Source organism: Bemisia tabaci, chromosome 7, assembly GCF_918797505.1.
Source record: "Bemisia tabaci chromosome 7, PGI_BMITA_v3".
NCBI classification, from domain to species: Eukaryota; Metazoa; Arthropoda; class Insecta; order Hemiptera; family Aleyrodidae; genus Bemisia; species Bemisia tabaci.
The window spans coordinates 1850631-1866408 of record NC_092799.1 but is presented as its reverse complement, the minus strand read 5'-3'; the positions used below and the strand labels follow the sequence as shown (position 1 = coordinate 1866408).

General features: G+C 39.6%; 1 protein-coding gene across 3 annotated transcripts in view; it reads right to left on the bottom strand.

Moving 5' to 3' along the window:
* Positions 1-15778, bottom strand: part of LOC109036742 (chorion peroxidase) — a 41264-nt gene that overhangs the window by 16844 nt on the left and 8642 nt on the right. For all 3 annotated transcript variants that reach the window (XM_019051099.2, XM_019051101.2, XM_019051100.2), the window contains exons 5-8: positions 13557-13733; positions 11182-11343; positions 7637-7855; positions 477-604 (exon numbers count right to left, since the gene is read on the bottom strand). In XM_019051099.2, the coding sequence (XP_018906644.1) occupies positions 477-604; positions 7637-7855; positions 11182-11343; positions 13557-13733 (686 nt within the window). The remainder of the gene's footprint in view (positions 1-476; positions 605-7636; positions 7856-11181; positions 11344-13556; positions 13734-15778) is intronic.

Genomic DNA, 15778 nt, shown 5'->3' with positions numbered 1-15778 from the left:
TCAACTCATTTTTATTTTTTTTTCTTGGACGATAACAATACTTCCTCTACCCACGCGGGGAGCGAGCAAGTAAAAACCCATTTGTCTTCCTCTTTGTGACAGCAAAGCAAGCAAAGGGTAATGAATAATTTTAAGATCAGAGTCATCAGATTGTTAGGATCGATGGCTTAAAAAAAAACATGTGAATTTATTGCAAGGTTCCGAAATCTCCAATTTTGTTTTCCTTTTTCAAAAAGACACTAAACAGAACATCTTTCCAAAATTTACGGATATTATTTTTGAAAGGGCGAAGAAAATTTACTAAGAAAATTCGTCGGTTAATTTTTCAACACCGAAATTGGAGGTAAGCAACTTTTGACTTTAGCCATCGATATGCTGTCTAGCGATTTACTTATTTTTTAACCACTTACTCGAACTTTTGTTTCAAAAATGGAATAGAGGTGCCTAAAATATGACAATTAGGCAAACCTCCTTACCTGGTAGATCTTTTCATCGTCCCAATGCGGATTGAGTTTGCATAACTGGTCGGCGATGCGATTATGTTCCCGCAGCATGACTGTGTGGAGCATGGTCAGAGCCAGTTGTTCATTCACGCGGTTGTCTCCTATGCACATCAAACAAACGATGGAATGAATTATTACAGACAAGATTAGACAAGGTTAATATCACTTAAAATCACCAAACGTCTTAATAGCACTTACAAGATCGGAAGTAGAGTAAGGAGTCATCCGACAGTTTTCAGACGGTCGCGCGCGGCTGATAAGACGGAACGTTGATTTCAAAACTCCTGACGGTCTGGATGTAACTATTCTAGCACGATGGATGTCCGTATAGCATCTTCGGAAATTGAGGGCGCTTCAATTTTGGTCCAGCGGCTTGGTCGCCCTTGACGGACCAGGCGGCTTTAGGATGGTTTCCGCGAATACCCTTTTTTTGCCTTTTTGGAGATGCAAAGGATTGCGCGACTTTTTCTGGTACAGATTGGTACCGAAAACTCACAAGTTTGCGCAAAAATTCAATATTCAACGAGGAAGTGTTAATCTGGCAACCTTGCTAGTTTGCGGTAGATAACTTCATCGCAGAAGACTGTTAATGGAGATGTTGCATGTGTGAGGAATTTGCGATTTGACTGTTGATTATTAAGTAAAAGTTCGTGAGAAACACGATGGTGCCACTGGTTTTCTCTGAAATCAACTCCCAAGCTCAAAAAAAGCTCCCAAATTGAGGCCAAAATGGAGGGGATATCCCACCCTACCATGAAAGTCCACGTCTACATCAAGACAAACTCTCCATGCAAAGATAGAAAGCAAATACTAAATACTTTGTGAATTTTTCATTTTACCAGGTTGATAAATGAGTATTACCTGATTTATTTATTTTTTCTTCCTGGTTGTTTTGTTACTTCTCTTCCTTCAGGCTATGTACATTTCGGAATATACCTATTCCATCTTCAGGCCACTTCACCACTTTTCTAGCACTATTGTGCGCGTTCTATATTCGATAAACTTAGGATGTTAAAACACTTAAAAGTTAAAAAACCGGAAAATAAAAATTAAAAATTACGCATAGACTAAAAAGACTGCCCGAGGCGCGACCGATCACTGATTACTTGATTTTTCCTCCTCGGCTCTTGTCCACGCGGCTAAGGAACGTGGCATTATCAGAGGTGTTACTGTCGATTCGATTTGGGTGTTGAGGATGTTGCCGGATGTTTTCGCGCGCTCGATTTCCATTTGTTCCAACAAGTTCATTTTTTTGCCCTTTTTACATGTATGTATCACCTCAATTTGGCATTTTTTGTATTCATGATTTTGTTCTATGAGATGGTCGCTGAGTGAGGAGTGTCCTGATTTTTTGAGGCGTGCGTTGGAAAAATGTTCGTTGGTGCGGGTATTTATGGTACGCCCTGTTTGCCGAATGTAATATTTTCCACATTTGCAGCTGACTTTGTAAATCCCACTGGTATTTAATTTATCTGTATGGGACTTTTTCGTGTTGATGAGTTGACGTCCTAAATTTTGATTGTTATGGTAGGTCACATTGGTGGTTTTGTGTTCTTTCCGGATTATCTTTTTTGTTTGTTCTGATATTCCTTGGCAGAAGGGTATGGCAATCCACTTGTTATTTTTTGGTATGTTGTTATTGAAGAGTACCTTAGCTTCTTGGCGAGACCGTTGTTTCCTTAGTATTCTCATTATGTCTTCTTTTTTATAGCCATTGTTTATGGCTATAGTGATAATTGTATTTAGTTCTTCGTTGTACTCTTTCTTCTCGAGTGGTAGATTTAAAAGTCGATATATCATGCAGTGAAAGCCTGCCATTTTATGTCCCCAACTGTGATGGGAGTTATATGGGATAATGGAGTCAGTGTAGGTTTTCTTCCTGTAAACTTTTATTTTGATTTTGTTGTCTGTGATAATTAATGTTAGATCCATGAAATCCAGTCTGTCCCCTCCTCGTTCAACTTTAAACCGTAGGTTTTTTTCCAGTTTATTTATTTGATTTACAAACTTGCTCAGTTCTTTGGAAGTTTGGAACAAATGGAAATCGAGCGCGCGAAAACATCCGGCAACATCCTCAACACCCAAATCGAATCGACAGTAACACCTCTGATAATGCCACGTTCCTTAGCCCCGTGGACAAGAGCCGAGGAGGAAAAATCAAGTAATCAGTGATCGGTCGCGCCTCGGGCAGTCTTTTTAGTCTATGCGTAATTTTTAATTTTTATTTTCCGGTTTTTTAACTTTTAAGTGTTTTAACATCCTAAGTTTATCGAATATAGAACGCGCACAATAGTGCTAGTAAAGTGGTGAAGTGGCCTGAAGATGGAATAGGTATATTCCGAAATGTACATAGCCTGAAGGAAGAGAAGTAACAAAACAACCAGGAAGAAAAAATAAATAAATCAGGAAATACTAAATACATTGACAGGGCTGCCACTTTATTAGGGGACTCCAAAACTGAAAACACAGCAACCCTGCTAATGTATTTGCTCCCTATATCTTTGCATGAAGAGTTTGTTTTGATGTAGAGTTGGACTCTCAGGGTAGGGTGGGATATCCCCTCCATTTTGGCCTCAACTTGAGAGCTTTTTTTTGAGCTTGGGAGTTGATTTCAGAAAAAACCAGTAGCACCATCGTGTTTCTCGCGAACTTTTACATATGAATCAACAGTCAAATCGCAAATTCCTCACACCTGCAACATCTCCATTCCCTTATCACTTGCGGGCATGTATCTCTTCGCTGGATAGCCCTCGGAGTACGAATGATCCAGAGAGCTTTCATAGACCTTTAAAAACTGAACTTAAGGCCTGTGGCCACTATGTGCGGTCACCAACCATTAAAAAAATTACACGTGAAAAATCGTAGAACAACCGTGTTTTTTAAGAGATGAATGGATTCAAAATCCGACGAAGGCACCCCGCACCCGAAAGAAAACCTTCATTTATCTCTGATTGCAACGTTATGCACCACTTTTATGTTTTATTTTTAATAAATGTTTTTAAAAAACTATACAAAGTTTTTCTGAAAAGTTTCCGCGAATTTACCTGAATCATCTCAAATAAAAGTAGGTATTGAAAGTTTCCACGCGATATTTTCGTTCGTTCTATTTTCTTTAAATGTAACAAAAAAAAAAAAAAAAAAAAAAAAAAAAAAAAAAAAAAAAAAAAAAAAAATTAAATAGCATCCGAGTTTTTTAATCTTTACAATGAGTATACTATTTTTCCTTTAATTATTATGGTAAAAACTGGAGCCGAAAGTCGAGAATGATGACACGCAGTCCTACAGCATTCCTACATTCTGTAGACGCCAATATGTATACGTGTATTTATACGTGCGCCGAATGCACTGCGTTTGGCGCAATGCGAGAAGTATTCAATCAGTCTTGCAGGCGCTAGTATACGTTTAACGGCGGTCGCACTGTGTTTGGCGCGATAATTCGAACTCGCGTTAAAATTATCGCGCCATCTAATAATAGAGCTTAAAAGGCCCATGTTGTGTTTCGACGCCGCGCCGTATGAGCATTCCATTGTTGCCTTGTTTCTTCCGATATAATATTTTTCCCGAGAGCTAGGAAAATTCTTTATACTCACGACCATTATTCAATATTTGAATTTTCAATTTCAATTTCAATTTCAATATTTCAACTGTTTCCTGTTTTGCCAAACTTCTCCATTACATTAACTTCATTTTAAATTCACGCATTCCTGTAGCTGATGTTAAGGTTTCTACTAGCGTAATCCTTGTGTCTTTTTCGCGCAACCCTCATATATTTTCTTAGACCTTCCGCGCAATCCTGGATTACCGACAGACTGTATACCTCTCGCCAAGTGCTTTAAACTTACTGCTAAATTGAAAATTAAGGCACAAGTTAATAGCCTAAAGGTAACAAAATCATTCCATCTTTTCTTTTACATGTTATGTACCATGTTCCAACTCATTCTGCTTATTCCCCTATGGAAAAGTTTTTCTCGTCGATTCGATAACTTTTCGCAGGTGCGATTTCCTCTAAGAAAATGAACCTGAATGCCAAATAATTCCTAATCAGTTTATTTTTTTTCATCAAAATTTCACGCAAAACACGGTAAACGAACTGAAATTTTTTAAATTCAACACTTAGGTACATTAATAATTGGTACTTGTTGTGTTAAACCCGCTCCGTTTGCTCTCGCTAACTCTTGTCAACTCCCGTTCCTTAAACAAATTCCCCACGGAAAAAATTGACCATCGCAAGAGTCAATATATTTTAATAGACATATGCTCGATTTTTTTTCTCGATTTTTTTTTTTTACTTTTTACTTTTTTATTTTTTTTAATTGAAGAAATTTACAAAGATCACAGATAAAGCTTCAAGAGGACGTCTACTTGTTCAAGTGGTTGCGTCAAATAAAAACGCAAGAGATGACAGTTTGGCCGGTTCAAACTGTCACAGCATGTCCCCTCCTTGGACAAGTTTTCTTACACGGCGCAGCAAAGCGCGAACAATAGCGGGCCGCACGCTCTGTACATCTTTCTTTTCTATTCTTCACCTGTATCAACTGGCATCTCCATACGTCCGTTGACAAAATCCGCAAAGTAGAAGCATTGTTCCTGACTGATTAATCATAGATCAGCTCAAGTCACGGACAAAGACGCTGCGGCTTTCCAACTCTCACTTTCTTTTCACTTCGATTTCCGTCGGGCTATAGTTAGAATTGGGGTTCGGAAGTTGGTTTGAATCGACGAGGGCCAACTCAAAGGAAGTTAAATCATAGAGTGCCAAAAATACACGCCAGGGTCCGACATCACAGCGAGAGTCCTTAATTGATGTTGATTAATTACTTAATCATCTCATACGTGAAGCCAATGGGTTTCAGGGTCGGTCCAGTGGGAATATTTTGTCTGAGGGCTGTGGTAAAAATTCTCAGGACATTCTTTTGAACTTCTCCCGCTTGAAATCTCCTCAAAAATGGTCTTAAGCGCAAGCAGCATTTTTCAACGGAAAAATCGCGATATTTTGACATTAGATTGTGATTTTTTTACGATTTTTTACTCACCGATCAATCGGTATATCTCAGAGCACGCCACGCCACTGGCTTTCATTTCGAAAAATGAATGGCTAAGCGCCTCTTGTCTCTTGCTCAGTGCTCTCTGGCACTCTGAGACGCTTTCCTCCCAAAGTCCTTCAAGGAGTTGGCACTCCCTCATTTCATGTACTATTCCCTGGAGCCACACTTTTACTGGGTGATCCCTTTGTATCCTCCCAGGAGGAACCCAATCAAGCATCTTTAGCAGCCTTCCCTCTGTCATCCTGTTATTAATACGACTGTGGGCTAACGGTTCGGTCATATTATTTCTGACTTCCATTATTTGACGCAGTCTATCATTACGGACCCTCTTTTATCTAGAAATTCCTGCTCATCTCCTCCAAAAATATATTTCCGTTGCTCCCAGCGTATCTCCTGTTCATCTTTAAGCTGCTATACCTCATTTTCTCGTGATAAAATCATTTTCCCCACAGCATTGTGAATTTTCCTTCTGCTCTCGCTCGAAATTCGTTGATCCGATAGAGGAATCTATTTAGTAGACATCAATATAAAACTGTGATCTCGCGGACTCATTTATAAGCGTAATGAATGATGAGGAGGATAATCAATTCATGCGGCTCAAGATTTTGATCAAATTTGCCCGTCTTGAAATCCTCGAATCAATCATTCGTTTCAAAAACTGTTCGCATTCACGTGTGAAGTTGGCGTGACTTTCAAGAAATTAGATTATCGTTTCCCTGATTTGCATTCGTCAAAACTGAAATCTCATGACTATAGTCGCAACTTTGCTAAAAGTTCCACTTTCACGAGGCCTCGAAATATTTCATTTGATAACATCAGTTTCAAAATCGGACGTATTTCTATCAAACGGAACTATGTGCAAAAAGACATGAGCCCTGAGACCCATTAGAATATGTGCATAACAGGGCTCATGTCATAATGGACATAGTTCCGTTTGACAGAAATGCGTCCTATTAATTTCAAGCCGGCAGCGTTGAACCGATACTATCACCGAGATCGGGGTCTCTATGGGTGATCGCCCTTCGAGAGAGGCAATTTTAAAAGTAAAGTTGAAAAATTTGTCAAGTCATTTTGTCGCAGCCTCGGAAAGGAAGAGCAGCAAGGTAAGATCCGGCCGTAATACTTTCCTAAACGAGCCCAGGTATCTAGTCACTCGGATGAATGTCAGAGTGTTTCGTTGAGTTATAGGACGTTTTGTTCAGCACATGTCTCGTTTGAAACTGATTATTATATGGCCGGTTGCGCTCGGAAAATCGTAGTCTTCCGGACGAAGAAACGTAACTCCATTCCAAGGTTGTCAAATTTACTCAAAATATCGATTAATTTGAAAAATGTACCCGAACAATTGAATTGATTGCATTTTGCAAAAAGGAACCGGGGGCATTGCAACGTTGCAAAGATTGTGCGACTTCTTTTTGTATTGGGAGGAAAACCTTATCCATTGACAGTTTCTATTTCACTCGCTAAAAACCGTAAATTTAAGACAAAAATTATCGAGTAAATTTCATATTTTCTCATGAAATTAGTCATTTTATTGCAAAGGATGAAAATGCACAATCTTAGCATCATTGCAATGCTTCTGGTTCTTTTTTGTAAAATGCAATCCAATTATTGTTTTCAGATTTTTCTCCAAATTTTTCAGATTTTTGCCTGAAATCTGAGGAAAAATCCGGCTAATTTTCAGGTAGAAATGCCCAAGATTCTTTTGGTTGGTGTGCCAGTTGCGAGGGGAAATTTGGCAGCATTCAAATGGAGTTACGTTCTTTCGTGAGGTAAATGACGAAATTTAAAGAATTTTGACTGAAAAAATTAATTGATTCAACAATTAATTATTTGTATGGAACATTTTGCCAGAGACACCGTGATGCAACTAACGTTTTGTTTGATATTTACTCGTCACCTCAAAAAAAGTGGCTCTCTCTTTTACAGGGGTAACTGAGAGGTCGTTACGGCAGTATAATGTAGTAGTAAGCGCCCCCAGTCATTTGAATAAGAGGCCAACGTTGACAAGTTGGCGGATAAAGATGATTTTCATGACCCTTGGGACCCTCTTACATGTTTGAGGATTTTCGAAATAATTTTTCTCACCTGCAAGGAAGCAGAACAAATCTCTGTGAGGTCGAATGCAGCCATCGTCGGGTTGGAATTTCTTCAGGGGCAAAATAGGTTTGAGTCCCTCGTAAATTGGCATCGTCCTCAATTTTCCCTCTTTGAACTCTCGCAGCAATGATCCAATTTTCTCGTTTGAACCGTAGACGAAGTTAGCATCGATGTAGGAAGTCAAAGCATTGGTTTGAACCCGGTATCCTGTAAAGAACAAATAGTTCCCATAAATAGAGTGAGCGCGAGAAGAGACTAACAAGGGTCCATCATTTTGAGGTACCTACTTTCCAAGGAGCACATATTTCAATCAATTGCAATGACATTGTATAAATATTGCTATTGAACCCGAGTATTGTGTATTTCGCATAATCATTGAAGGGGCGCTTCCAGGACTTTATGTTCACCTACCTTTCGTCCATTAAAGAAATTTCCACCGCTATTTATGTCCACTAAACGTTAAGTCTAGTCTTTATTAAGTCCATATGATTTAACCATGAATATGTCGAAAATTGTCCAAATTGTGGACATGTTATGTCCAAATTTTTTTCTTCTCATTTAAATGACAGGAACCACCTCAAAAATAAATGCATACTACTACTACCTTCATTCTTAAAAACATTTCATTCATGAATCAAGTCATGAAAGAGAACAGACTCTAAGAGCAGATAAAAATATATGTTCATGTGTACAGTGTACGGATATGATAAGATGAAAGCCAAAGCGGGAGCCTAGGAAACACTCCAATGCCAAATTAAACATTTTTCAGTAACAGATGCAGTCAAAATTGAAAGCCTTCTTTAACTAGTTATTTCGTGCGCATTCAATCTTGTAGGATACTGTGCAACGCCTCTGACGCGAAATAGTTGCTTAAAGCTTTGCGGCGCGGCAGGCAACCAGCGTGACACGCGCCCAGGCGCCTACAAACCTAACTGGATACTTCACGCGTTGCGCAATGCGTGAAGTATCCCGTTAGGTTTGTAGGCACCAGTGCGCGTTCTGCGCTGCTAACACGCCGCTCCGCTCTGTGTTGGGATCAAATATTTAAACTCGCGGTGTCAGCGTTTTTCAACTCATGATTTTGAAATGTTTGCACTCTCTGCATTGATTGTTCCCTTTTAAACTGATGAAAAAGAAATATGTACTACTGTATTTTACTGTACTATTTCGATATTGTCAATATAATTTTACACACGGACTAAAATATGACGCTTGAATTTGATTTTAGTGGACTTTACGTTTGTGGACTTAACTTAGTGGACGTTTATGTAATGGACTTAACAATAGTGTGGGCTTTAGAGCTGTTGACGTAAAAATTGTGGACGAAAATTCTGTAGACGTAAAAGAAGTGGACATAAAGTCCGTGTACCGAAGAGGCTCCATGTATTTAAATTTATCGTAATGAAATTGAAATGAGTGGTAATTTTGTTTGCATTGCGAATTGCCTACCTTTTTTACATACGGAACTCATTTTCTGGGTCGTTTAAAATTGGCGTTTATCAATCGAATAATGTGAAAATAATGCAATTTCTTGTTAAAATAATTGCTCTGAATTGCAAAATTACTTCGATATTTTCATTGCGGGCTACAGTTTGGGTCGTAGGTGCTGCAATTACTTTCCAAAAATTTTGTGGGTAAGTATGTAAGTGAGAATAGGCAATCCATGGACGCATGCTGTAGATGTAAAAATGAATCGCTAAAATTTTTTCCTTTCTCTCACAGACTCGCGTGAATCAACTCCTCTATTCTGCCGTGCTAAGGAAAAACGCCGTATGAATCCTCAGGCGTTGCCAAATCTCCTTTGATAAAGCACGAATTTCTTGGTAAAATTATGCGTATTTTCTTTCCTATATTTTAGGTAATTTTGTTCGCAGTTTCACCCAAAGTCCCTGAAGATTTCACGGAAAAATATTCATAACTTTCCTCAAAAATAAACATATTATGGAAGGAAATTTGGCAACTCTCGAATGTTCACACGGCGTTCTTCCTAAGCTTGCAGTATTTAAGTTAGACCTTTTATATTCTTTGGTTAGATTCCATTAAATGTTTCGGCTTTCCGCCCCTCGAGTCTTCTTATCTTGATGGATACGCCGTATCTAGTAACATATTTATAAGTCCATTAAAGTGATGGACATACAATTTGTATTACACTGAAAAAAAACTCCGGTCGTGGGAGCCGCAATTACGGGCTATATAGACATACCGTCCGTTCCGGGCTCGAAGGCCGAAAATTCCGGCTGCTGGAGCCGTACCTTCGGCCTCTGAACCCGGAGCAATCGAAGCTACGGCTCCAGCAGTCGAAAATTTCGGCCTTTGAGCCCGGAACGGACGGTATGTCTATATAGCCCGTAATTCCCTGGTAAAAATTGGCGATAGGAGCTGCTTTTCAAAATACCATTGGAATTATTATAGCCGGCTAAAGAAGGCAATAGAAAATCATATAGCTGGCTGTAGAAAGCGGAGTAAATCATACAGCCGGGCTATACGAAGCGATAAAAAAAGTATACAGCCGGGCTATAGCTCCTATCGCCTGGCTTTACACTTTATCACCATCGGCTATAAAAGGCTATAAGAAATCGTGTAGAAATTCGTGCGCTTTGGAAATCATTAAGTTTGATACGGAGCCACCATAATATTTACAAAACACACATTATATTTTCCTTTAATACATATGTTTTTCTCATCAATTAAAATGAGAATAATCCATACAGGATGTGCAAACATTTTAAAATCATGGGTTGAAAAACGCTGACTCCGCGAGATTATATATTGGAGCCTAACACGGAGCGGAGCGGCGCTGCGTGCTGCCAGAGTCAAGCGCGCACTAGCGCTTACAAACCTAACAGGGATACTTCACGCATTGCGCAATGCTTGAAGTATCCCTGTTAGGTTTGTAGGCGCTAATGCGCTTTTCGCGCTGGCTACCGCCCGCCGCGCCGCAGCGTGCCACGGCGCTTGAAACAACTATTTCACACCAGAGGTATTGCACAGTATCATACGAAATTGAAGGCGCTCCAACATATTATTAGGAATGAAAGGCATCCTTCAATAGTACGCAACTTTCCGCGCAAAATAAATCAAGATACTACGCCCCAAAAATAGAGCGGTAGTCCAAAAACTCAATAAGTCCTAGCATCCGTTATTAGTAACATTTAGCATACACTTTATCGTCGCCTGGCTGTTGCTTAATCGCCATCGGCTATAAAAGGCTATAAGAAATTGTGCATCCGGCCATAGAAGCTATTGAAAATCTTACAACCGGCTTTAGGTCTATGGTATTTTGGAACACAGATTCTACTGCCAATTTTTACCAGGGTAGCGGCTCCATGGCCGGAATTTTTTTTTCAATGTACTAAACCGCACGAATTACCTCGTAAAAATCAACAATCTAATGATGATATGTTAACTATCGAAAATAATTAATACTAAAAAATAATTCCCAAATTAGTATTTCTCCCAAAACCAAGCTATACCTCCTGCCTTAATTTTTTTTTATCCGAGAGTGTAGAATCAAAGGGGGTGTGGGGGCTTACCAAGTCGGCAGTCAGGACGGACACCAGCGAGAGAACGGACAAAGTTGACGCAGGACTGAGAATGACTCCTGTAGAACTCATCCTCAGGCGGGAGCTCGATCGGCATGCAGTTGGCGTGCTTTGCACCGTGGCAGCACTCAATGTCTCGACGGGATACAGGGTCTGAAAAAAATATTTAAAACAAAAATTAGTACTCTTATACTCACAGGTTGGAGGTCATGAATAAAATACTTAGCACTGAAAATAGGATTTTTTACCTCCACCCCCCCCGTTTCCTCGTAATGTGCTTGTAACACAAATCCGCAACCCCCCCTCCCCCCCGGGAAAACAATTACGGAATGGCGAGCCGGCGCGGCCCGCGCGGCGTTAAGATGAAAAGTATCACAGGTTGCATACCCAGCTAAATTAAGGCATTTTACAGCACCGCACTCGGCAAATCAAATGTATTTCAATTAAAATATCGAGCTGAACATTTCCTCTGTAACTTCTTGTTGTCCTAAGGAAATACTTTTTGCTTTCAGAAGAACTGTAATTGTGACTGCGATGACGAAAATCCTTTGGTACCCGTAAGTAGCGCAGTTTCCCCGCTTGTCACGATTTAAACAATGTCACTGTCACGAAGGGAACACAACTTTTTACCTCGCGTCGGGGGGAGGAATCCATCGAGTGGAATGAACCTCCTTGATGCAGCGAGAATTTTTCTCAGAACAACGCGCAACTATGAAGAATATGGTTCTTTTTTTCGCATAATGAATTCGATTCTTTTCAGCGAAGAGTTTGTGCCATGACATGCGCAACCGACAGAAAAAAAATGATCGTGTCGGTTACATAGGCGAAACAACATTTGGACTGCAATTTGCAATTTGGAACTATAAATTCTGGCTCTTCTGGAAAAATACTTATGTGCATAGAGGAACTAATGGCACATACGTTGTTTTTAAACCGGGCTAGAATTTATAGTTCCAAAATGCAAAATGTAGTCCATTTAGAAGTCTACAAGCCTTAGTGAGAGTACATTTATTCATATTTTCCTTGCGGACATCTTCACAGACCCACAAATTTAAAACAGTTTCAAATGGACGCACTGCTGCTAAACGGAACAAAGCGCTAATTTCAGTTCCTTTGATGATTTTATTATCCCAGATAGCACGTTCTGTTAAACCAAACTAATCGCCATCAAAAAGCATTGTGAGTATACTACCGTGCCAAAGAAGAACTCTGTGTGAACATTCGAGATTTGCCAAATTTCCCCCGATAAAGTGTTTATTTTTAAGAATAGTTATGAGTATTTTTCCTTGAAATTTTCAGGAACTTTATGTGAATTTGCGAATAAAAGTATCCGAAAAATTGGAAGGAAAATATTCATAAGTTTACTAGGAAATTTGTGTTTTATCAAAGGAAATTTGGCAACGCCTGAAGGTTCATACGGCGTTTTTCCTTAGTACGGCAGCATAGGACGGGCCACCTGAACCCGCCACTCCAACCCCTCATTCCCTTCACCCTTCTCCCCCTATGGCGTTCAGTTCCGTTCAGCAGAAATACGTCCAAATGATAGGTATATGTTTATTCTTTAAAAAAATGAATTACTGGTGAATCGTTAAAAATGCTAAAAACTGAACTGGCGACACTACTTGAAGCGAATTTTATTTAAAGTTCCGAACCTCTTCGGGAAGTTCTGTCCCGGGTTGTCTCATCAATCACCAACACCATTGGACACCGTTGTTACCAGATTCGACCAATCAGATCCGTTGGTTTTCTATAGGTCGAACCTTTTTTAGAGCCACCTCGCGACGTGGTACCAAAATCAAGCACCAACGGTGCGATTCGTTAGTCACCGAATCGGAAGTTTCGAACTCAAACAGAGTGGCAGCTCGGAGGTTCGGGAGCGAAAATAGTACCGAACCTCTAAATAAAATTCGCTTTATGTATTCCTGTTATCGCAAAATCCCCCCCTACACAAGTTTTCTCGGCAGAGGTGGGTGACCCTCCCATCTATAACTAAGCTTATTGTTAGAGGTGGAGCTCCGTCCTTATCGCAATTGTGTCCGCGGGAAATTGGTATCGATTCAGGGAAATTGGCGAAGATTAGAGGATGGAGCATGAGTGTCAACCCCCGTACTGCCGTGCTAAGGAAAATGCCGTATGAACATTCGAGAGTTGCCAAATTTCTCTCAATAAAACATGCATTTTCGGCGACATGCATGCACATTTTTCCTTGAAAGTTTCAGATATTTTAGATCAAAGTGCGCCCGAAATTGCCTGAAAATTTTGGGGAAAAATATTTACAAATTTCTCAGTAATTTCCGTTTTTACCGAAGGAAACTTGGCAACGTCTGAAGGCTCATACGGCGCTCTTCCTTAGCACGGCAGCGTACCTTTAGTTTCAGCCGTCAACGTCAGGTCATGATCGATGAGCTGTCCCCACGCGGCGAACATAAAATTGACGTCACGGTAAGTGGGCTTCTGCACGTCTTTGTGCACCTGCGCGGAGACGGTTCGCGCATTCGGCAGCGAGAATTTCTCGATGTGTCCTTTGCGGGGTTCGCTGATGCCTGAAAGCAGAAAAAATGTCATTCGAATTATGATGAGGTTTTTCTACAAAGATGAAAGTCCAGTAATTTGCGCTTAAAAAGATTCGACGGTTGCCATTTTTTGTATCAAAGCGACGTGCGATACCTATATCGCATCAATTCGTTCCATTATTTCAGCTACTTGTTATTTTTTTCTAATTTTGAAATCGCACTTTTTTTGTCATGAGACTGAAGAATTCATGGACCAAATTGAACCAAGAAATTCAACGTAATAAAGGCAGGGTTTTTTCAGAGGGAAAAAATCGCATTCGAATGCAGTTTTGATATCAGTACCGAATGCGATTTTTTTTCCTTAAAAAAAAAAACCCTGCCTTTATTACGTTGAATTTCTTTGTTAAATTTGGTACATGAATTCTTTAGACACACGACAACAGAAGTGCGATCTCAAAATTCGAAAAAAAATGACAAGTAGCTGAAATAATGGAACCAATTGATGCGATATATCGCACGTCGCTTTGACACAAAAATGGCACCGTCGAATCACCTTATATTTATAGTTTGCATCCCTTAAATGGAACTTCTGCCCACGGAGGCAAATATTTCTGTGTACACAATTTTTATCTTTGGTCGAAAAATTGGATTTTAAGCTTTAATCGAACACTTTCACTAGGGTCAAAAAGAGCATGTTATGAGCAGTATAGGCCATGTAGATACTTAAGAAGAAGTTAGATTTGTTTTGATCCGAAGTTTTACCGAATTGCAACCAAATTGCTCTCCAGAAAGAGCCTCTCAAGAAAGGGGCTTTTTCGTGCTCCTCAGTGATTTCGTTCAAATGTAGCCTAAATGAAACCTTATGACGAGACAATCGTTCGGTGAAAGTTTTAGCGCGAGTTCAAAGCTCGTCTTGGCAATACAGCATCACAAATGGACCGAGTTTAACAGAAAGGAACCAAGCCACATCAGCTATTGCCAAATTTAACGAGACAATTTAATTTTTTACTAAAGAAGGTTTGTGCGGATTCCTTTGAAAATTTCAGGGAATTTGCTTTGTACTGTGCAGAAAATTCACTGAAATTTGCACGAAAATCCGCACAACTGTTTTCATGGAAAAAATTAAATCGTTTGGTTAAATTTGGCAATAGCTGATGTGGCTTGGTTCCTTTCTGCTTAACGCGGTCCAAATTTAAATGTTTTACCATTGCAAAATGCTTATATTTTGGGATTTTGAGGTTGAAAAAAAAAAACATAGGTTGATCCCGTTTTATTTTTCGAGACATCGCTTGACGTAACGGTGTCTTAGAAAGTAAAGAGAGATCAGCTGAATTTGTTTTTTCAACCGCGAAGAACTTGAAAATATTAGTACCGTTCAATTAGTACCTGAATAATTTAAACTTTTCAACGCTGCATTGACAAAACGAGCTTTGAACTTAGCTACACTTTCAAAGAGGACTTTATCTTATTACAAGGTTTCATTCAGGCTACATTTAATAGAAATCACCGAATTCCCCCAAAAATGGAATATTTTTTTTACAGGCTCTTTAAACGGTTATAGGGTACAAAAGGCTCAGAGCCCTCTCTCAACTTCGTCATGAATAAAAATTAGTGCTACGAATATGATAACAAATGTGAGGGATTTATGCGAATTGACACCAACATTTCCGTCGCCGCACGATGGATCGAGTCAATTGGAGATGTTGGACATGAAATTTTTGACTAAAACTTTAACTTTTGTTGTTTATTTCGTCACATTTTAAATTTTGAGGTGAACTCCCAGAGGAAAGTTTCACGAGGAAACCAGTGGAGCCACTTTTAGAAGCTCTAAATTTTGCAGAATCAAAGTTACAAGCTTTTAAAGTTTCTAAATTTTGTCCGACCTCTCCTATCGACCCGATCCACCGTGCGCCGTCAGTAGGCACGAGACAAAGCGCAACGTCGCGTCGTGGCGTGTTTTGCGATTCATCGATCGATTCGTCATTTAAAGTTATGGAAATAAATCGATGAATGGACCGCGTTAAACAGAAAGGAACCAAGCCACATCAGCTATTACCAAATTTAATCGGGCAATT